At 40.1% G+C, this 24,019-nt stretch overlaps 2 protein-coding genes across 3 annotated transcripts in view; both read right to left on the reverse strand.

The window, feature by feature from the left end:
- LOC103043663 (transmembrane protein 88B) overlaps window positions 1–117 on the reverse strand; it is a 10,114-nt gene extending 9,997 nt beyond the window's left edge. The window contains exon 1 of the mRNA XM_007256695.4: window positions 1–117. This exon is cut by the window's left edge and continues 24 nt beyond it. The gene's annotated coding sequence lies outside the window, so the exon portion shown is untranslated.
- Window positions 118–7,599: 7,482 nt separating this feature from the next.
- nbl1 (NBL1, DAN family BMP antagonist) lies at window positions 7,600–20,712 on the reverse strand. 2 transcript variants are annotated; one of them, XM_022682518.2, is made up of 4 exons: window positions 20,507–20,712; window positions 16,765–16,957; window positions 14,869–14,980; window positions 7,600–11,797 (listed from the first exon to the last, which is right to left on the reverse strand). In XM_022682518.2, the coding sequence occupies exons 2-4, from the start codon at window positions 16,947–16,949 to the stop codon at window positions 11,522–11,524; spliced, it is 573 nt and encodes a 190-aa protein (XP_022538239.2). In that variant the 5' UTR covers window positions 16,950–16,957; window positions 20,507–20,712; the 3' UTR covers window positions 7,600–11,521. The 2 variants fall into 2 exon arrangements, with proteins under 2 accessions (XP_022538239.2, XP_022538238.1); XM_022682517.2 differs by lacking the exon at window positions 20,507–20,712 and adding an exon at window positions 20,321–20,475.
- Window positions 20,713–24,019: the final 3,307 nt, after the last annotated feature.

Below are 24,019 nucleotides of genomic sequence, written 5' to 3' on the forward strand. Positions count from 1 at the left end.
CAGCTCCTGATCGGAGTCTTAACACACCGTCCCGTTTCACACACTCAGCGCTCTGACCAGCCTGTCAGCTCCAGAGAGAGAGAGAGAGAGAGAGAGAGAGAGAGAGAGAGAGAGAGAGAGATACAGAGAGAGAGATGTGGGATACAGAGAGAGAGAGACAGAGAGAGAAAGAAAGAGAGAGAGAGAAAGAGAGAGAGATGTGGGGTGCTACATCTCAGAGTACATGTTAATGTGTGTTGGGCTTAAAATGAGATGCTATAAACTGCTCCGCTTTTCAAATCAAGTTCCACCACACAGACACACACACACACACACACACACACACACACAAAGGCTAATGGAGCTGCTGTCATTCTGATGCCAGAAGCAGATGTTAATGAGCTTTTCTTTTTTGTGTTAAGTCTCTCTCACACACACACACACACACACACACACACACATAATGGGGGAAAGGAGCAGAAATCATTTTCCTCCTTTTGACCAAGACCATTATTCTTGTGTCACTTTGTATTCATAGGATGTGTGTGTGTGTGTGTGTGTGTGTGTGTGTGTGTGTGTGTGTGTGTGTGTGTGTGTGTGTGTGTGTGTAAAAGAACAAACCTATAAGAACAGAAAAAGCAAACCCACTTACTGTTAAGAGTTGGTTCCTGAGGTATATGTGGAAACTTCTTATATGATTATATACATGCCTCTCTCTCTCTCTCTCTTTCTCTCACTTTCTCTCACTCACTCTCTCTCTCTTTCTCTCTCTCCGAAATGGTAGAGATCAAAATGACTGAAATAACAAAATTATCCTTAAATAATGCAAAGAAAACAAGTTCATATTCATAAAGTTTTAAGAGTTTAGAAATCAATATTTGGTGGAATAACCCTGTTTTTTTATTTGTATGCATCTTTGCATCATGTTCTCCTCCACCAGTCTTACACACTGCTTTTGGATAACTTTATGCTGCTTTACTCCTGGTGCAAAAATTCAAGCAGTTCAGTTTGGTGGTTTGATGGCTTGTGATCATCCATCTTCCTCTTGATTATATTCCAGAGGTTTTCAATTCGGTAAAATCAAAGAAACTCATCATTTTTAAGTGGTCTCTTTTTTCAGATCTGAATATATATAGGTTTAAAAGCTTGAACAACAGATGAGCACCACATGTTATGTTAGCATGGGGTCCTCACCACTTAGTATCTGGTGCTTAGTATGTGGTGCCCACAACTTAATATTGAGTGCTTAGTATGTGGTGCCCACTACTTACAATCAGGTGTTTAGAATTTGGTGCTCACTACTTAGTATTGGCTGCTTAGTATGTGGTGTTCACTACTTAGTATGTGGTGCCCACCACTTAATATCTGGTGGTGGATATCTGGAATTTGGTGCTCAACACTTAGTATGTGCTGCACATAATACACATCAATATTATTATTACTCATGTTTGCTGACTCAGATACAGAGTATATTGAGATGTTTGATGATGCTCTTATATACAAATATATATTTTCAGTATTTATCAGAACCGGTCGCTGCGCTTTCCTCCGAGTGCACTGTGAAAGAGTCTGACTTCAGATATATCAGAGGAGGCATGTGCTGGTCTTCCCCCACCCTGTTGGGGGCACTGCTAGTGATAGAGAGAGTCCTAATAAATGAGTTGAATAATTTATTTTCAAAACTATGAATAAAATTAGATAATATTTTGCAGCAGGGATGTTTATATAGACTATACAATCATCTTCACTCCGTGCTGTTCTGGTAGGTGGAGGAGCTGCTAGGTGAACACACTTGTGAAAAGCTGTGGGGTGAAATTTCCAGAGTGTCGAGAGCCTGATTACCTAACTCTGCAGTGAGAGAGAGAGAGAGAGAGAGAGAGAGAGAGAAAGATGAAGGAGGGATGAAGGGAGAGAGATAAGGAGAGGAATAGAGAGGGATAGTTACTACAATAGTGGATTGGCCACCTCACAGACCCTCCCATTCATCCTACAGCAGTTTATAACCCCTCCCATTCAGCCTACAGCAGTTTATAGCTCCAACCATTCAGCCTACAGCAGTTTATAGCTCCAACCATTCAGCCTACAGCAGCTTATAACCCCTCCCATTCATCCTACAGCAGTTTATAACCCCTCCCATTCAGCCTACAGCAGTTTATAACCCCTCCCATTCAGCCTACAGCAGTTTATAACCCCTACCCTTTCATCCTACAGCAGTTTATAACCCCTCCCATTCAGCCTACAGCAGTTTATAGCTCCAACCATTCAGCCTACAGCAGTTTATAACCCCTCCCATTCAGCCTACAGCAGTTTATAACCCCACCCATTCAGCCTACAGCAGTTTATAACCCCTACCCTTTCATCCTACAGCAGTTTATAACCCCTCCCATTCAGCCTACAGCAGTTTATAGCTCCAACCATTCAGCCTACAGCAGTTTATAACCCCTCCCATTCAGCCTACAGCAGTTTATAACCCCACCCATTCAGCCTACAGCAGTTTATAACCCCTCCCATTCAGCCTACAGTAGTTTCTAACCCCTCCCATTCAGCCTATAGCAGTTTATAGCTCCACCTTTTCAGCCTACAGCAGTTTATAACCCCTCCCATTCAGCCCACAGCAGTTTATAGCCCCACCCATTCAGCCTACAGCAGTTCATAGCCCCACCCATTCAGTCTACATCAGTTTATAACCCCTCCCATTCAGCCTACAGCAGTTTATAACCCCTCCCATTCAGCCTACAGCAATTTATAGCCCTACCCATTCAGCCTACAGCAGTTTATAGCCCCTCCCATTCAGCCTACAGCAGTTTATAACCCCTCCCATTCAGCCTACAGCAGTTTATAACCCCTCAGCCTATAGCAATTTATAGCTCCACCCATTTAGCCTTCAGCAGTTTATAGCCCCACCCATTCAGCCTACAGCAGTTTATAGCTCCACCTATTCAGCCTACAGCAGTTTATAGCCCCGCCCATTCAGCCTACAGCAGTTTATATCCCCACCCATTCAACCTACGTCAGTTTATAGCTCCTCCCATTCAGCCTATAGCAGTTTATAACCCCTCCCATTCAGCCTACAGCAGTATATAACCCCTCCCATTCAGCCTACAGCAGTTTATAGCTCCTCCCATATCAGCCTACAGCAGTTTATAACCCCTCCTATTCAAGTATCCTACTGCTTTTTATTAAATAAAAAATACAATAATAATAAAATAAAATCTTAAGGACTGCTGCTGAGTAAGTGGGGCTGTTTGAAATGTGTTGACAATCTAAAAACTTAAAAAGAAATTAAGTGGATTATGGTTTATAATTGTGGTCTAAGAAAAGGGCTCTTCAAATCCAGCAGCACTGCAGCACAGCTGACGTTCCGAACTCTAATGGTCTTTTCTGAGAAAGGTTTTGTGACAATAACAGTAATTTTTAGAAGTCCACTTCTCCCTCCATCTCTCTCTCTCTCTCTCTGTTCTTGCTGCGTGGGTTTGGGTTCCTGACAATAATTTTTTAGAGGAATTGATCAATTTGTCTAGAAGAAAAAGAACATCATGACATCTAATCTCCCTCTTCCTCTCTCTCTCCCTCTCTCTCTCTCTCTCTTTCTCTCTTTCTATCTCTGTCTTTGAGAAGTCGCGAGATTAGAGAAATGTAATTAGGCCTTCAGAAAGAGAGGAGCAGAAAGAAAGAGGGATTAAAGAAGAAATCGAAGGACATGATGGGTATTAAAAGATATTTGGACAATCTGTTCTCTCTGAAATGAAATAAAAGAGAGGCTTATCTCTTAAGTCCTGCTCTCTCTTTCCTTGTTCGGCTTTTTCCTTTTTTACATGTCATATAAACTATATAAAAAAAAGATGTTGTCCTTCATATTTACAAAGAGTGATCTCTGTTCTGATTGGCTACCCAGTTATGTGCATGAATGAGTTTTTGGGTGGAGCTAAACCAAATCTTAAACTGCTGTAAGCTGAATGGGTGGGGCTATACACTGCTGTAGGCTGATTGGGTGGGGCTCTAAACTGCTGTAGGCTGAATGGATGGAGCTATAAGCGGCTGTAGACTGAATGGGTGGAGCTTTATACTGCTGTAGGCTGAATGGGTGGGGCTATAAACTGCTGTAGGCTGAATGTGTGGGGCTATAAACTGCTGTAGGCTGAATGGGTGGAGCTAAGCTGCTATAGGCTGCAAGGTGGGGCCATGTCAGAGTGGGTGGAGCCTCTACAGCTGTGGCTGCATCTCAACCCGCACGCTACAGCGCAAAACAATGAGTATAAGAAATAATTAATTGTTAATAATATTAATAATGATAAATAATGGAGCTATTTGACAAAACTGTGATAATGTATTGTGTAATGTATAATTCATAGTACTTAATCCTGTGTGTTTGTGTGTGTGTGTGTGTGTGTGTGTGTGTGTGTGTGTGTGTGTGTGTGTGTGTGTGTGTGTGTGTGTGATGTGAAGAGCAGTAGTATGAGAATCAGCATACACTGATAATGATAATGATAATGAATCAAGTGGCTCTGTTTTGGGTTTTGCATGTGTAAGCCACACTGCCCCCTGCTGGATGATCTGTGAATCTGATCTACTTCCACTGGCCCTGTTTAGTCACACTGTGGGCTTGTCTAAGTGTGTGTGTGTGTGTGTGTGTGTGTGTAGTTCTGAACCATATAATAACTTCTCCCAAAGGCAAAGTCAGTCGTATCAGACTGTAATAGTCGTCTAAAACACATCAATATTTGCGTCCAAATATTAAGAGTAAGATAGTAGATAGTAAGATATTATTTGGGTTTGTAGTAACAGGGCTAATAAAAACATTGTTAATAGTAACAGGGCTGATAGTACCAGTGCTGATAGTAACAGAGCTGATAGTAACAGGGCTGATAGTAACAGGGCTGATAGAAACATGGTTGATAGTAACAGGGCTGATAGAAACATGGTTGATAGTAACAGGGCTGATAGAAACATGGTTGATAGTAACAGGGCTGATAGTAACAGTGCTGATAGTAACAGGGCTGATAGAAACATGGTTGATAGTAACAGGGTTAATAGAAACATGGTTGATAGTAACAGGGCTGATAGTAACAGTGCTGATAGTAACAGGGCTAATACAAACATGGTTGATAATAACATGGTTGATAGTAACAGGGTTGATAGTAACAGGGCTGATAGTAACAGGGCTGATAGTTACAGGGCTGATAGTAACAGGGCTGATAGTAACAGGGCTGATAGAAACATGGTTAATAGTAACAGGGCTGATAGTAACAGGGCTAATAGAAACATGGTTGAGAGTAACAGGGCTGATAGTAACAGGGCTAATAAAAACATGGTTGACAGTAACAGTAATGATAGTAACAGAGCTAATAGAAACATGGTTGAGAGTAACAGGGCTGATAGTAACAGGGCTAATAGAAACATGGTTGACAGTAACAGTAATGATAGTAACAGGGCTGATAACAGGGCTGATAGTAACAGTGCTGATAGTAACAGGGCTGATAGTAACAGGGCTGATAGAAACATGGTTGATAGTAACAGGGCTGATAGAAACATGGTTGATAGTAACAGGGCTGATAGTAACAGTGCTGATAGTAACAGGGCTGATAGTACCAGTGCTGATAGTAACAGGGCTGATAGTACCAGTGCTGATAGTAACAGGGCTGATAGTAACAGTGCTGATAGTAACAGGGCTAATAGAAACATGGTTGACAGTAACAGTAATGATAGTAACAGGGCTGATAACAGGGCTGATAGTAACAGTGCTGATAGTAACAGGGCTGATAGTAACAGGGCTGATAGTAACAGGGCTGATAGAAACATGGTTGATAGTAACAGGGCTGATAGAAACATGGTTGATAGTAACAGGGCTGATAGTAACAGTGCTGATAGTAACAGGGCTGATAGTACCAGTGCTGATAGTAACAGGGCTGATAGTACCAGTGCTGATAGTAACAGGGCTGATAGTAACAGTGCTGATAGTAACAGGGCTAATAGAAACATGGTTGAGAGTAACAGGGCTGAGAGTAACATGGCTTAGAATAACAGGGCTAATAGAAGTATAGTTGATAGTAACAGGGCTGAGAGTAGCAGGGCTAAGAGTAACAGGGCTGATAGTAACAGGGGTTTTAGTAACAGGGCTGATGGTATTAGGTCTAACAGTTACAAGGTTGGTGGTAACAAGGTCCATAGTAAAAGGTCTAATAGGAACTCAGCTAGATTTTAATAACATCACACCTATAACCACATTTAATGCTAATAACTCCCTCCAGGGTTAACAGTATGCTGCTACCCCCATGTTCCTAAATGTTAATGATGCCCCCTGGTGGATAACTGCAGTCTGCAGTCTCTGTAATCTACAGGCTGAATGTATTGGGACATCCACTTATGCTAAAAGCATGTCATTTGCATAATGCAAATGCAAATTAATGAGGTTATTCTCTCTCACATCTCACTCTCTTTCTCCTGTCTTTCTTTACTTCTCTCACTCCAAACGATTCATCTTTATCTTTCTGTCACTCGTCCTTAGCATTTATTTATCCCTGTTGCTCTGACTCTTCTCCCTCTTTCTCCACTGTCTCTCTCTTTCTTTCCTCTTTATCTCTTATTTCCTCTCTTTTTCTTCTTTTTTATACCATGTCTCACTCATCCCTCTCTTTACTCTCTCTCTCTATCTGCTATAGCCACTGTTCTGAGTGTGTGCTTGAGGGGCTCTTTACTGTCATCGAGCACTAATGGACCACACACACACACACACACACACACACTCACTCACTCACATCACTTTCACAGTCGGGGTATTGGCTATTTACAGTCCGTCTCTTATGGTTGCCATGGCTGCGGCCCCACAGTTCAGTCCTCTGATGTGACCAGATGGCCTTTTCATGTTCAAAAAGTCAGCAATCATCATAATCAATTTACACACAGCATTGTTTGTGTGTGTGTGTGTGTGTGTATGTGTGTTTGTGTGCGTGTGTGTGTGTGCGTATGTGAGAGTGGGTGTAAGTGTGTGTTGTTTAATAAAAGAGTGTGTTGTCAATACAGATTTCCAGTGACCTACTTTTAATTCAAGGATGTAAGAAATATAAAGTTGAGCTCTGAGTTCACTGTAATGATGAGTTCAGAGACAGTGTAACAGGACTGAGAGTAACAGGGCTGATAGTAACAGGGGTAATAGTAACAGAGCATATATTAACAGTAGTGACATTAACAGTGCTAATAGTAACAGGGCTAATAGTAACAGGGCTAATAGTAACAGGGGTAATAGTAACAGGGGTAATTGTAACAGGTCTAATGGCAACATAGCTGAAAGTAACAGGTTTGATAGTAACAGGATTGATAGTAACAGGGTTGATAGTAACATGGCTGACAGTAACAGGGTATATAGTAACAGTGGTGATTATAACAGGATTGATAATAACAAGGCTGATTGCAACAGAGCTGATAGTAACAAGGTTGATAGTAACAGGGTTGATAGTAACAGGAATGACAGTAACAGTGTTTATAGTAACATGGCTGATAGTAATGGGGCTATTAGTAACAGGGTTTTAGTAACAGGGTTGATAGTAACAGAGCTGATAATAACAAGATTGATAGTCAATAGATTCTTCTGATATGCAACAAAACACTGAAGCACACAAACACTTTGATTAAAGTATTTATTGTGTTTACAGAGGCATACATTGGTGACATACAGCTTCAATAATTAAGCCACAGAGAGAGTGTCTGTGTGTGTGTGTGTGTGTGTGTGTGTGTGTGTGTGTGTGTGTGTGTGTGTGTGAAAGAGAGAGATAGAGAGGTTTAGATTGTGTGTGCATTCATGGGTGATCATATATATTCATACATATCTCTTAATACTCAAGTGTATGTTCAGCATTTTCAATAGAAATTAGTGGAAGTGTGTGTGGATGTGTGTGTGTGTGTGTTGGCAGTGGTGGACAGGAGTACCCAAAAGTACCTTATTAGATCAAATAAGATAGCAGATGTGTCTGTTAGCATTGCAGCTAAACCCCTGCAGAGGTCTGCTGTTAGCATCACAGCTAACCTGTTCCAACCTTGCCAAGCTGAGCAATGGTATCTGTTAGCATTGTGGCTCTAATCCTGTTGGGACCAGTTGTTAGCATCACAGCTAACTGGCCCAAACCCTTCCTTCTCTCTCCCATAGGTCCAGATTTTGTAGTTTTATTCTGCGAATCATCAGTGACAGGGCTAATGATCTTAAAAACTGTATTTCATAGAAAGAATCTGGTACCATTTTAAAATAAGACTACCTTTATAAAGGGTTTATAGATGATTTACAATTAGTTTATTAATGGTTACTAATTAGGTTGTAAATGCCTTAAAATCATTAATAATCAGTTATAACATACACGTAGAAGCGGCAACAATGACCTGTTGTTTGCCAAATAGTGAACCCACAGCCATCTATATTTCAACGTATGTGTTATAACTGATTATTAATGATTTTTAAGGCATTTACAACCTAATTAGTAACCATTAATAAACTAACGATATACCCTTTATAAAGGTAGTCTTATTTTAAAGTGGTACCAAGAATCTTTTATAGAAGAACCCATCTGTTTGGTTTTGTGAAAATTCGCTGAAGCTAATAGGCTAACGCTCTAATAGTCTAATTATAGCCGTTAGCTATCTGAAGAGAGCCGTATACAGTGTTTACCTGTTTATTTCACAGCCACTCAGCTCTGTGTAATTCACCTGCATGTTGACCTTTCATCATAGTGTTAATTAACGTTCACACTGGAGTGATTTAATGAGCTCTTATGAGAGATGAAGCCCTGTGAGAGGTATCACAGCTTTCACACAGAGAGTGAGTGAATTAGGCAGCTTATATTAATATAAAAGCAATATAAAAGTATTATAAAGATTATTAAACACTGTACTGGGGGCTGTACCCTAAAAATGTTTATCCAATTATCAATTCTATTGTTTATGGCACTATTCTATTGTTTTTATTGTATTGTCTAAAGCCCTAATCTGGATAGGATTGCAGTAGTTTCTCAGGTGTTCTGTGGTAATTTTCTCTTTTATGGGGGTTTTTATCCTCTGTGATTTTAGATCTTTGAGTTTCGTCTCCTCTCGTTTAATAAAATAGCTATTTGTCCACTGCGGCGCACTGTTATTACACCTTGGGAGCACGTTTCCATGGAGATCCATGCTAAAAACACAACATTGAGTGGAAATGGAGGAGCTACTGAACGTGATGTCACGTGACAGAAAAAGGAAAAAAAACATTTCAATTGCAGTCCGGATGCAGGAGTTTTATCACTGAGTAGAAGTGAAATTAAATTTTTTCACATTTTGGAAACGTTAACATTAAAAGTAACATTCCCTACAAAACTAAAAATGAAAACACTGACTCAAGTGACGTTGCAGCGACGTTACCAGAACTTTCTAAGAAGATACAGAAAACATAACTTATTGAACGTTCTAAGAATGTTAAATGTAACATTCAGAAAACGTTTAACTAACCAAAAGTTGCCACAATAATGTTAGCTGGATAGTTTTATCAAAGTGTTTATTCTATTAAGTCCATATAATCACATACAGGTCGACTTTTATACCATAATAACATTATTTTTGAAAGATTTGATGGAATATTGAGGAATATTAGATTTAGTGTTAAGTATTATGGGATATAATTCAGGGAACACTCCTCTACTTTCACTGTACTTCGTCCACCACCGCTCTACTCTGTAGGAGTGTGTGTGTGTGTGTGTGTGTGTGCACTACTTAAGGCATGTCATTCCAGCTTACCCCCCCACTGAGAGCACAGGAGGGCTCTGATTGGTCAGCAGCGAGCAGAGACAGCTTGTGATTGGTCAGTATGGTGCAGAAGGTTTCTCCTAAAGAAGAGTGCTATTTTTAAAAGTGCTTTAAATTCGCCAAGCGAGAGAGAGAGAGAGAGAGAGAGAGAGAGAGACGGGGGAAGGTATAAAGAGAAAGAAAGAGAAATAAAGAGAGAGAATGAAACGATAGAACAAAGAAAGAAAGATTAAAGATAGAGAAAAAATAAACAGTAATAAAAGGAATGTGTGTTTAGCGCAATGCTAAAAGAGAAAAGGAGGAGTGGAGGAAATCAGCAGGATTCCCACGGCCGTCAAAAGTTTGTGGACACCAAGCTTTTATAATGTGTTTAACAATTTTGCAAAAATGTACCATAGCGACCCTTTAAACCACCCAAAAAAATAAACATTTCTGTCCTTTAATCCATAGAAATCATGATTTCTCATTGCTGGTCTTCTAAAAGCCTCTTTACCTCGAGTGATTTGGGGTTTATAAGGTGAAATTTGTTAAAACTAAATAAAAAAATGAAATAAAATTAATGATAATAATAACAATGCACCCAAATAATGCATTAAAAAGCAAAAACCCAAAACCAAACCTACAATAGGTCAATACACATTACAGCCACCCCTTTTTATAGCCATGTTACTTTGGCTTTAAGCTCAAACTCAAAAAATAATTAGTTTTTATTTGTTTTATCTGCTCAACTTTATTTATTTGTAAATATACATAATTTAATGCATTTCTAACCCTACAGGCTATTCTAAAAAATTTTAGTATTGGGCAATAAAGAGCTGCTTGAAATTTTATAAACATTTTCTAACCTTTAAAAAACGCTTTAACTGTGGTTATTTGTGCCTCTGCAGCTCCTCTCAGATTCAGCTGTGCTATAGGCGAGGATGATGTGTCTGAGTACTTTGGTACACAGACACCTCATCACAATATGCAAATCAATCAATCAGTAACACCGCCCCCCTGCTGACATCCAAACATCTGTGTCTCACCACTATCAGAGGCGCTGCTGCTGCAGCTCAGCCAATCAGCTCTCCCTCCTGCTCCGCCTCTAAACCCATACATCACCCAGTGCCCGTCTCAAACTAGCCCTCTCAAATTTTTTTTTTTGCATTTTTCAAATTTGAGCTGAGGGTAAAGTCAGCAAAAATCAAGGGGTTCAGTGCCCCTTTAAGGTTTTAAGTTTTGTGTTTTGCTTTCAGGACTAAAAAGAAAGAATATTTTACAGGGATTTTCAAGCTGCATTTGTTTTGTCTTTTACATGTTTTGAGGAAAAAATGGCAACATTACAAAGTAGAAAATACTTTGTTTGAAATGTGTAGCAAAAAATTAAAACAAAGCATCTCGATTTCATCTTATCAAAGGTTGTGGACAATTAAGCTGATGGACAATCAGAATGTTGAGCAATATAATGCATCCAATCAGAACAGAGCTCATTTTCATATATCTATCTATATCCATCTACATATATCTAACTCTATCTAAGAGACAGTGTGTTTAATTGTAATGGATAATTTAACAAATAGCTGTTTTTAATTCGTTTTTACGGTAAGTGCATTCCCAGGCTAGCTAGCTCTAGCTCCCCCTAGTGTCCTAGCTGTTAAATTAAGTATATTTTCACTGAACTGAGAAAGAAACATATTAGAAAATCACCAATAGAATATCAATTCAAGGTGTCCGCAAACTTTTGCCGGTCAGCTCGCTAAAGGAATCAACGTGGATGAAAGTGGGCGGGGCTGGATTTTACCCATCATCCTCCCTCAGGTGTGTGTGTGTGCGGGTGTGGCTCGGAGTGTGTGTGAGTGTGCTGAGGGTGCGGGTCCGTGTGGGAGTGTGAGTGTGTGTGTGTGCGTTGTGTGTCAGACGTAGACGGGGACTCGGCGGCGCCCTCTGCGGGGAAAAGCTGCATTAGCGCCCCCTCCTGACCGCTCTCCTTACTGCAGGACTGACAGCTGCAGTGCAGGATTCGCTCCACCAGCTTATCCACCCGCGGCGTATCCGCACTGCCCGGACACTCCAGAGTCACCTGTGCACACACACACACACACACACACAAAATGTATAAATGAACAAAACATCATTACAACATAACAGATGCAAGCAATGCAACGTCAAACTGAGGGAGCACCCCTTTATTTCTGCATTTAAAAAAAGTCCAACAAAACTGTTATCAGAATCCCCCTTAAATTGGCTCCTCCCACTTGTTGCTGACAGTAGCCAACCAGCCAGCTACGTCATTCCTGCAGCCGGCAAAATATAACTTCAGCAATAGTAAAGCGATGGAGTTTTTCCATTCATTTTGCTTGTATCCCCCAAATGCCTTGAAACTGCCCTGATGATACTAGGTTCTGTCCCATGACTTTTGCCATGCTAGTGAAATGTGAAATATTGAAATATTTTGAATGTTGTGAAAACACTACTTCTAGGGCACTATGATCGGGAAATCGTTGTTTCGAATCACAGTCATGCAGCTTGCCATCTGCTGCCAGAGCCCCGAGAGAGCACAATTGTCCTTGCTCTCTCTGGGTGGGTACAGTAGATGACGCTCTTTCCCCTCATCACTCCTAGGGTGATGTGGATCAGCACAAGGCTGCATCTGTGAGCTGATGTATCAGAACTGAGTCGCTGCGCTTTCCTCTGAGCGTTAGCGCTGTGATGCTACTCGGTAATGCTGCATCAGCAGCAGTTTGAAAAGAGGCGGTGGCTGACTTTACATGTGTTGAAGGAGGCTTGTGCTACTCTTTACCGTCCTGGTGTTGGAGCATTACTAGTGATAGGGGGAGTCCTAATGAGTGGGTTGGGTAATTGGCCGTGTAAATTGGGGAGAAATTGGGATAAATTGATACAAAAAAAAAGTAAAAACTCCTTCTGGCTGACAGAGGTTTAGCTTTGCTCATTCACAATGATGTTATATGGAGTGTTTCCAGCTGCACTCCTCTCAGAATGGAGGCTGCAATGTAAAGCCGCCCAATAAGAAAATAGCTCATTAATTATACACGGTATATTACTCCTAAATACACAACATGATTCATTTTAAGGAACCAAGAAATTATTTTTAAAACTAAAACAACTATAAAAAAGTGGAGTTTACTAATAAAAACATGAAGAATGAAGAATGTTTAAGGATCGTTTAGCAGTGTTTTGAAAAGTTTCCAGGAAGGTTAGGCTGTAAACCTTACAGAAATAATGTTCCAGGATTATTCTGAAAACATGTGACATGATAATGGTTTGCATCACAATGTTATTAAAACATTTGTCAAATGTTTCTCACACCTGTGTACACACACACGTAAACATACAAAATAAATAAATAAACAATACATCACAGAATAAATGAATGGTATATAAAAAGACCCCAAAATTGTCTCTACAGGACGATTTGATTGCACCCAGAGCTTCAGGTTCTTTTGGTCAGTGCTTCCCCATAGAGATTATACAAGCCGGTCCCAGCCACCTTAAATCACCCAGCTGATTTAAGTCATTAGAAAGAATGTCCAAATACTTTTGACATGTAATGTTAATACACATATGGTCTAATTTGAGTAAAATAGCAAAACAAATTCAAACCAACTAAAAGTAAAAGGATGATATGGTCTTATTTTTGGGGATATGGAGCCCTCTAGTGGCCAGCCTGTGTACAAAACACACTGTGTGTAGTAAATAAAATGCCAATAGTGTGCTAGTCTCTCTCTTTACTAAGTTAGATTTGGTTTCACACTGCAGTTTAGCAACTGATGGATGGATGGATGGATGGATGGATGGATGGATGGATGGATGGATGGATGGATGGATGGATGGATGGATGGATGGATGGATGGATAGAGTACAATAAGAGAGCAAAGTAAGAAATATAAGACTCTAGACTATAACAATCTAAAACGAGATTTAAAAATATATACATAAATATTATATTAAATATTAAAATACAAAAACTATACAAAGTGTGGAAGTAATCAGTCGTAGATATGAGGTAGTTCAGTAAAAGAATAAATTAAGTATAGGAGATAACAGGTATCAGCAGATATGACAATTGAGTGCAACTGAGAGTTACACAGCTGCTGATTCTCTCTGTCTTTCCAGCCATCTATTTGTATTAGTTTTACTCTATTAAATTGATTAAACCTGTCTATTATCTATTAACTATCTATTAAAGGTTTTCCACCAATCAGATGAACTATTTAAGCAGTTAGATGCATGGCTGGACTCACAGTTCCATACAGAACCGGCTGATTAATAAAAAAAAAAATACAGCCATTCTATAAGCCTTTAAGTACAAACACACTGACCTCATGTGCCCTGAGTTCAATACAACACACACACACACACACACACACACTGACACACACACACAAGTAGGTATTAGAGAGTGTGTGTGAGCAGGAGTCTGTGATTTGTGTGTGTTTGGTGTACGCATGTGTGTGTGTGTGTGTGTGTGTGTGTGTGAGGGGGTCTGTAGTGTGTCAGGTACAGAGCGGAGCTCCAGCTGCTGCATTTCAACACAGCCTCATAAAAAGCACTCAGACCTGCTTTAGTCCATTCATAAATCAGCACACGTCCTCACCACACACACACACACACACACACACACACACACACACTACACTCACACACACACTGCTCTGATGTACACGGCGGTGGACTTTAATGCATTTCTTGTTTTAAAACAGAGAAATCCAGACCTGAAAACCTGCAGACCACCCTGATAATACACACTCCAACCCCCCACTATATAACATTACAATAACCCCAAATAAACAAATATAAAGTTAGTGATCAGTGAGAGTATCTACCTGTAATTATTTACCTATATATAACATTAGGATACTAAACCCAAATAAACATAAAGAATAAAGTTAGTGATCAGTGAGAGTGTCTACCTGTAATTAACTTTATATAACAATAGAATAAACCTGAATAATGTTATATAGAGTTAATTACAGGAAGACACTCTCACGGACAACTGACTTTATGTTTACTTGGGTTTATTCTAATGTCATATAAAGTCCGTGGTCAGTATGAGTGTCTACCTGTAATTAACTCTATATAACATCAGAATTGATAAGATTAAAATAATTAGAGGAAATAAACTTTACTCACCACCTCCCACTGTGTCTGAGCGGGCATGCAGGAGTCACAGTGCACCAGAGACTCTGTGGACTGGGGGAAAGTGTTCGGCACACTGTAGCTAAAACACTGTCCTAAACACGCCCTGCAACACACACACACACACATACACACACACACACACACACATACACACACACACATACACACACATACACACTGTGATACATATACAAGCTTAGGCAACCTAAGAGGTTTAGATCTGATTTACTGGATCTAGCATCTCCGATAAGGCCTGGGGCTCGTCACTAAATGTAATTTGGAACCGTCAGCTGAATCTAATTTCCCAGCTTTATAAATTCACTGACTCTTCAAACCTTCTTCTACTAACACTCATCAACCATGCTTCCCTCTACTGCTGGTTTCATATCACAGAGTCACATTTAGAAAAAGTTAAATAGAGTGAAAGTTATTCATTACTCAATTTGTCCCGTATTTTTCCTACGGTCCCTAAAGTGATACTCTGCACTGAACACTTGAAGAAGTGAGAACTGCGGTATTGTGCCCCAATCTTGGTCAAATATACTCTATATATATACTAAACATATATACTATACAAGTTAAGTTTAGTATGTTTGAACTGCACTAAATGTAGGTATTAGGATAAATATACAGCTCTGAAAAAAATAAGAGAGCACTTTAAAATGATGAGTTTCTTTGATTTTACCAAATTGAAAACCTCTAAAATATAATCAAGAGGAAAATAGATGATCACAAACCATCAAATTAAGCTAAACTGCTTGAAGTTCGCCAAAAGCAGTGTGTAAGACTGGTGGAGGAGAACATGATGCCAAGATGCATAAAAACTGTGATTAAAAACCACAACCAAATATTGATTTCTGACTCTTAAAACTTTATGAATATGAACTTGTTTTCTTTGCATTATTTGAGGTCTGAAAGCTCTGCATCTTTATTGTTATTTCAACCATTTCTGATTTTCTGTAAATAAATGCTCTAAATGACAATATTTTTATTCTGTATTTGGGAGAAATGTGTTTTTAATTTATAGAATAAAACAACAATGTTCATTTTACTTAAACATAAACCTATAAATAGCAAAATCAGAGAAACTGAATCAAAAACTGAAGTGGTCTCTTCATTTTTGTCCAGAGCTGCATATTAACAGCATTTTAAATGTAGGTATTGTGATATTATACACTGAGGAGGCCGAGCTACAGCCATATACAGCTCTGTAAAAAAAATTAAGAGACCACCTCAGTTTCTCTGATTTTGCTATTTGTAGGTTTGTGTTTGAGTAAAATGAACATTGTTGTTTTATTCTATAAACTACAGACAACATTTCTCCCAAATTACAAAAAAGAATTTAGAGCTTTTATTTACAGAAAATGAGAAATGTCTGAAATAACAAAAAAGATTCAGAGCTTTCAGACCTCAAATAATGCAAAGAAAACAAGTTCATATTTATAAAGTTTTAAGAGTTTAGAAATCAATATTTGGTGGAATAACCCTGGTTTTTAATTACAGTTTTTTTCATGCATCGTGGCATCATGTTCTCCTCCACCAGTCTTACACACTGCTTTTGGATAACTTTATGCTGCTTTACTCCTGGTGCAAAAATTCAAGCAGTTCAGTTTGGTGGTTTGATGGCTTGTGATCATCCATCTTCCTCTTGATTATATTCCAGAGGTTTTCAATTTGGTAAAATCAAAGAAACTCATCATTTTAAGTGCTCTCATTTTTTCCCAGAGTTAAATGTAGATATTGTCATAATTATATTATTATACATTGAGGTGGAGCTACAGTTTCTTTGGTTTTATGAAACTCATCTGTGGGCAAAGCCAACAGGGAAGGGCCCTGCCATCATGAAATCTGCAGAGTGTGTGTGTGTGTGTGTGTGTGTGTACTGACCTGTTCTGGATGGATCGTGGCTGGCAGCCCGTGTGCCCGACGATCTGTGTGATGTTCTTGGCCTCACACCAGGCGCTCTTGTCAGGGAACAGTGCCAGGCGGTTGATGTGTGCAGGCGGAGCGGCGAAACACACAGAGAGCAGCACACACACACACACACACACACCCAGCGCCCGGGAACACATCGCTGCACCTGGAGGAAAATCACCAACTCATGTGAGGCTGTTGCTCCACAACACAGAGCAGCCAGTGACCAGATAACCCGCAACTCATCCAATCATCTCTCAACACGACTCTTCTTCCAAACACGCTCAGTTTCCCCTTTCCTTTTCCTCTTCACTCGTTCACTATCACTCACAGGCCTGGAATCCCTGCTCCCAGGGCTAAATCACCATTCACACACTTGGAATCACAATTACAAACGTGTAACCTTGAGTAACCGTAAGATACAGCTCTGGAAAAAAATAAAAAATTGAAAACCTCTGGAATATAATCAAGAGGAAGATGGATGATCACAAGACATCAAACCACCAAACTGAACTGCTTGAATTTTTTGAAGCAGCATAAAGTTATCCAAAAGCAGTGTGTAAGACTGGTGGAGGACAATTGATTTTTGAACTTGTTTTCTTTGCATTATTTGAGGTCTGAAAGCTCTGCATCTTTTTTTTGTTATTTCATTCATTTCTCATTGTCTGCAAATAAATGCTCTACATGACAATATTTTTATTTGGAATTTGGGAGAAATGTTGTCTGTAGTTTATAGAATAAAACAACAATGTTTATTTTACTCAAACATAAACCTATAAATAGCAAAATCAGAGAAACTGATTCAGAAACTAAACTCTGAATTTTTTTTCAGAGCTGTAGCATAACTTTACGGAAAACAGAAAAGAGATTAAAACATAGAAAACTGGAATCACCTAAGACAAACAAAATATTGCAGCTTCGAAGTTACCATTGCTATATACATTCCAACTTTGGAATAATTGATCAGAAGGATCACGAAAGTCACTATATACAGTTTTTACAACTTTTTTAAAGATATGACAAACTGCTTATTTTAAAATAGAAGTTCAAAACTCACAACCACAAATTTGTAGTAACTAACAGATACAATAGTGACGAATGACTGGGTGGATAATTGATATATCTGTGTTTCTGTGGTCTTCATTGTTTATGTAGTATCAGTGTTTGTGTGGTATCTGCGTTTCTGTGGTCTTCAGTGTTTACGTGGTATCTGTGTTTATGTGGTATCTGTGTTTCTCTGGTCTTCAGTGTTTGTGTGGTATCAGTGTTTACGTGGTATTGGTGTTTCTGTGGTCTTCAGTGTTTATGTGGTATCAGTGTTTATGTGGTATCTGTGTTTCTGTGGTCTTCAATGTTTATGTGGTATCAGTGTTAATGTGGTATCTGTGTTTATGTCATATCAGTGTTTATGTGGTATCTGTGTTTCTGTGGTCTTCAGTGTTTATGTGGTATCAGTGTTTCTGTGGTCTTTAGTGTTTATGTGGTATCTGTGTTTCTGTGGTCTTTAGTGTTAATGTGGTATCAGTGTTTATGTGGTATCTGTGTTTCTGTGGTATCTGTGTATTACACATACAGGTAACCTAGAAACGATGCAAACAGCGCAGCTACAAACAGAGCAGCAATGGAACTATTTGAACTGGCTTCTTGCCTTGAAGTCACAGATAGTAATAAAATAAAAATGTCGCACATATCAGTCTAAACGTTTAATCATCTACTATTCCTGGTAACCTTGGTTACCACAGTCTCCCCTCAGAACAGCACTGAGAAGCGTTTTGGTAATGAGTGTAAAATTAAAGATTATTAATCCCAGTCTTTAGTTTGCTGCAGCAGTTTTACACCTCTAGCGTTACAGCTTTACGTCACATCCTACTGATCAGGTCAGACTGTAATACTGGCCTCCAGTCATCTCTGATTTGTTCCAGATTAAGTTTCGCCTAAAGACAGACACACACACACACACACACACACAGGTCAGATAGTGTGTGGAAAAAACTAGGCCACATCACAAGGCTGTAAACTCAGTGTTACTGTTTTTAAACTATTATTCCAAGCTGCAGGAGAGAGAAAGTGTGTGTGTGTGTGAGAGAGAGACAGAGAGAGAGAGAGAGAGAGAGAGAGAGAGAGAGAGAGAGAGAGTATTTGTTTTCGTTGTTTTTGTTGTTTTGCTGGGCAGGGCAGCTGGTCAGATTTGGTCCGGTGGTGCGGCACCGTAATCAACTACAGACTCGCACGGCCAGAGAGAGAGAGAGAGATAGAGAGAGATACTAAAATAAAGAGTGAAAGGGAGGAAGAGGTTCAAGATAAAAAGTAAAAAAGAGAGTGTGTGTAAGATAGAGATAAAGACAGAGAAAAAATGCCAAGGAAAAGACCTAACTGGGAGAGAGAGAAAGAGAGAGAAACAGAGAGAGAGAAAAAGAGAGAGAGAGAGAGAGAGAGAGAGAGAGAGAGAGAGAGAGAGAGAGAGAGTTAGATAAAGACTCTCCACCTGACTCTAATAAACTCTGGCATATCGATGTGTCCTAAAATGCTTCTCTCTCTGTCTTGTCTTCTCTGGCCTTTTCCCTTTTCTTCTCTCTCTTTCTTTCGTTCTTTCTTCTCACTTTCTCTCTCATTCTTTTCTCATTTGCCCTTCTTTTTTTCTCTCTTTCTGTCTATCACTCTACCACTCTTTTCATATCTATCTATCTATCTATCTATCTATCTATCTATCTATCTATCTATCTATCTATCTATCTATCTATCTATTGCATTTCCCTCTCATTTTACAAAGTTTTTTCTCTTTCTGCCACTTACTCTCTTTTTTCATCCTCTCTCGCAATTCTCTTACTGCTCTTCTCTTTCTCATTCCCCTTTCTCTCTTTTTCATTAGCTTATCTTTCAGTATCTATCTATCTATCTATGTATCTCTGCCTCTTCTTGTATGGTATTTCCTTTTCTCCTCTCTCTCTCTTTCTCTGTATCTCCCTTTCTGTCTCCCTTCTGTATCACATTTTTCATTTTCTCTCATCACTCTTTTCCTTATCTCCCTCTTTCTCACTCATTATCTCCTCCCTCTTTCTTTCTCCATTCTTTTCTCATGTTTCACTTCTGATATTTAGTATCTATCTATCTATCTATCTATCTATCTATCTATCTATCTATCTATCTATCTATCTATCTATCAGCTGTAAGGCTCGAACTCTTCTGATCTTTCATAAATAGCATAAATAACATTCCTCAGTGATCCAACACTGCCGCGAGCCCTGCATCACACACGCACACGCACACGCACACGCGCACACACACACACACACACACACACACACACACACACACACACACACACACACACACACACACCGCGCACGTCTGACAGCGCAAACACGCGCTTAACACACCGTCACGAGCCCCTCAGGTCCAGCCTAAAGCGTTTAAACCTGCGGAGAGATGCAGGACCGCGCGCGCAGACGACCACCGGAGACCCCCAGCTGCCCCCTACCGCGCGCTAACGGGGCACCGGACACACATCCACACACACACACACACTCACCCCACCGCTTGTCTTTTGTTTCTGGAGCCATTTGTAAAACTTCAGCCTGTTTCTCCGGTGCCGAGGCGCGCGCGCACTGATCCACACGTTACTGCGCGTAATTACGCGTGACCGCGCGTGGACGCACCCGTCCTGACGTCTCCGCTGCTTTGAAGTGCGGTGAGATTAAAAGAGAAGTTCACTTACCGTTCAGATCAAAAGAGCCGAGCAAACAATCGGCTCGAGCTTGCTCCGTGAAACCGAGCGCACACACACACGCGCGCGCGCATGCACGCCGCGCGCCCCTCCCCTTAACGCCGAAAAAGTTCCGAGGTTTCTTCCGCACCCGTTTTCGGGCAGACCCCGCCCTCCTTCTCTGTGATTGGCTATGTTGAGTACTGCGCTGTAACTGGCCAGTCTATTCACATTTCCAACCATTGGTCTTGATTTCTTGTTGCCAGCCAATCCCTGCAGGAGGGCGTGGTTTTGCCCGAATACCGGTGGGTTATAAAGCTTGTACGCCAGGGGGCTTTAAACCTTTCCCCCAATCTGGTCTGAGTTTGTCAGGGGAGAAGAAGCGAGAAGCTCCAACATAAAAATAGCTGAGTGCTGGAGATCCAGCCTGATCCAGAAAACAGCAAACTAACCATCTAAACACCCGGACTAAACCCCACACTGTCCCGAGCTTTTATTCATCTGCAGTTATTTACATATCAACCATATTTAGTAATACTGTAGGGTATAAACTGCTGTAGGCTGAATGGGTGGGGCTATAAACTGCTGCAGGCTGAATGGGTGGTGTTATAAACTGCTGCAGGCTGAATGGGTGGGGCTATAAACTGCTGTAGGCTGAATGGGTGGGGCTATAAACTGCTGCAGGCTGAATAGGTGGTGCTATAAACTGCTGTAGGCTGAATGGGTGGGGCTACAAACTGCTGCAGGCTGAATGGGTGGTGCTATAAACTGCTGTAGGCTGAATGGGTGGGGCTATAAACTGCTGTAGGCTGAATAGGTGGGGCTTTAAACTGCTGCAGGCTGAATGGGTGGTGCTCTAAACTGCTGCAGGCTGAATGGGTGGGGCTATAAACTGCTGTATGCTGAATGGGTGGGGCTTTAAACTGCTGTATGCTGAATGGGTGGGGCTTTAAACTGCTGTAGGCTGAATAGGTGGGGTTATAAACTGCTGTAGGATGAATGGGTGGGGCTGTAATTTAGGGTAATTTTGTAAATTTAGGGGTGGTGCAGTGTTTTTTGGCCTTCTTTTAAAAATTACTGCAGCCGCCAAAAAAGCAAAAAAAATCACAAAAAAGAAAAAAATCATCCGAAAATCACCAGGTGATGAAAAAATTGTTCAGGAGGGGCAAGAACAGAAGTAAAAGTATATATTTTTTGATAATTATGTTACTATTAAATTTTCTTGATTGTGATAAAAAAATGTTACAAAATGACTAATAAAACATTTATGTTACAATATTATTAATGACTTTAAGATAAATAGCAACATTGATAATAAATCAAAACAAAAAACTAAGTCGTACAAACAGTTGTTTTGCCATTTACTTTGGGCTAGTTTAAGCTTTTGAAGGGCGGGTTTTAGACTGACTTTGGGCTGGATATTTTTGTTGGACCTGGCAACCCTGTTTAGGGCTTAAATGGAATGATCATGTTAAATCATGTTAATGGAGTGTTTAAGATGTGTTTACTTTTTGAACAGGGCAGACAATTAGAAAAAAAACTAATTTGCATATGGGTTTCATTCTAAGGAATAATCAAGGTCTGATTTATGTGGTTTGTAAACCCTCCAAAACATTTGGAAAGTTGGGAAAACATGTAGTGTGTGTGTGTGTGTGTGTGTGCGCACAAGAGTGTGTGTTTGTGATGTGGGTGTCAGATGGATTATGAGTGTGTGAAGGAGAATCTGTCAGACAGGCACCAACAGGCACTCTGACGTCCAACAAATCTCACTCTCTCTCTCTCTCTCTCTCTCTCTCTCTCTCACACACACACACACACACACACACACACACACACACACACACAGAAATACTGCACAGTATAGTGTGTGTGTGTAACAGTAGACTGAGGGTATTGCTTCTGTAAAGCTGAAACTGAAGAATGGAGGATATTAAAGTTGCCCTCAGTTTATTGAAATTAAAGACGGCTTCACCCACAGCCATTCAGCCTACAGCAGTTTAGCCCCGCCCATATTATTCTCCTGCTCTCCTAGCTCAGGATCTGTAAAGTGTGTGTTAATATTCATTCAAATTGCTTAGCCCCGCCTATTTAGCCTACATAAGTTTAACCCTATTATGTTTAACTTAAAGCAGTTTAGCCCCGCCCAATCTGTCTTATCAACACTAAATCTAAATGAACTATTAGATGTAAGTGTACCTCTCTCTCTCTCTCTCTCTCTCTTTTTGCAGGTGTGCAGATCAACCCCTCCTTTCTGCCCCTCCAAAAGGGTCTTACTCGCTTCACTTGCAGTGGAACGTGTGTGTGTGTGTGTGAGTGTGTAAAGGTGTTAACGTTTACAGCCTGATTTCAGAGCAGAACACACCACCTTCCTGAGTCTGTGTGTGTGTGTGTACACACTCACCTGTTAGTAATAAGTACTGAGGCTCAGCCCAAAATCGGCCTTCTAGAACATTCCCCACATTCTACTGCACACACAGACACACACACACACACAGACACACACACAGTGATGAGACTGAAAGAGGGTGTGTAAACCCAATCACTCCTAACTTCTCAAGGTCACATGATTGCTTCCAATGTTGCACACACACACACACACACACACACACACACACACACACACACTGTTTTAATGTTATGTGTGTGTGTGTGTGTCTGTTAGTGTTGACGTATGGCCCACATTAGGCTAATGAAACTCATTACTGCCTAATAACCCCACCATCAAACACACACACACACACAGGGGCTATAATCTTTCAACTCTCTCAATCTCCGTCTCTCTCTTTCATCTTTCTTTTGTTCCCTTCTCTCTTATTTTCTGTCTTTTTTATTTGGTGACTCAGTTTTTCTTCTCTTGTTCTTTTCCCATTAAAACTATTGTTCTAATGCATGTCGTTCCTCTCATGTTTAATTTCTCTTGTTCTCGTTTTTTTTTAACATGTATACCTTTGTTCAATATACTAAAGTTTAGCATTGTTTTATTCTCATGTGTACATTTATTCTTGTTTATTTTCGTTTTATTTTATGTGTTCTTTTGTTCTTACATTTACCATTGTTCTTTTTCCTATGTATACAATTTTGCGTTCCTTATTGATATTGATTTTATCATATACCTGTTCTCACGTTATTTTTTTCCTGTATACCTCTGTTGCATTTACTTGTATTTTCTCTCATACATTCTTTTGTTCTCATAATTACCATTGTTTTATTCTCACATGTACTTTGTAGTTTCTGCACCTACTCCTTTGTTCTGACGTATTCTTTAGTTTTAACATTCTGTCTTTTAGGGTTTTCCTTCATTCTTTCTGTTTTGTGCTTAGTGTGTTTAGATTTATGGAGATTTCTGATCAGTACAATAAACCATACAACCCTCCCCAGCCACCCCCACCCCTCTCTCCCTCCCTCTCCCTCTATCTTTCGCTCTCTCTCGCTCTTGGCTGCAGGTGCTGAACCTGGCTTCCATTCCAAACCAGCAGGAGTTTAACTCCAACACTCATTAATACACACACACACACACACACACAC

Source organism: Astyanax mexicanus, chromosome 24, assembly GCF_023375975.1.
Source record: "Astyanax mexicanus isolate ESR-SI-001 chromosome 24, AstMex3_surface, whole genome shotgun sequence".
In the NCBI taxonomy this organism is placed as follows: Eukaryota; Metazoa; Chordata; class Actinopteri; order Characiformes; family Acestrorhamphidae; genus Astyanax; species Astyanax mexicanus.

Coding starts and splice junctions, on each gene's coding strand:
- nbl1 (XM_022682517.2), bottom strand. CDS start 20,351: ATGGCTCCAGAAACAAAAGACAAGCGGTGGG. Junction 16,958..20,320: donor AACAAAAGACAAGCGGTGGG/GTGAGTGTGTGT, acceptor ATTTTCCTCCAG/GTGCAGCGATGTGTTCCCGG. Junction 11,798..14,868: donor CTCAGACACAGTGGGAGGTG/GTGAGTAAAGTT, acceptor GTGTGTGCACAG/GTGACTCTGGAGTGTCCGGG.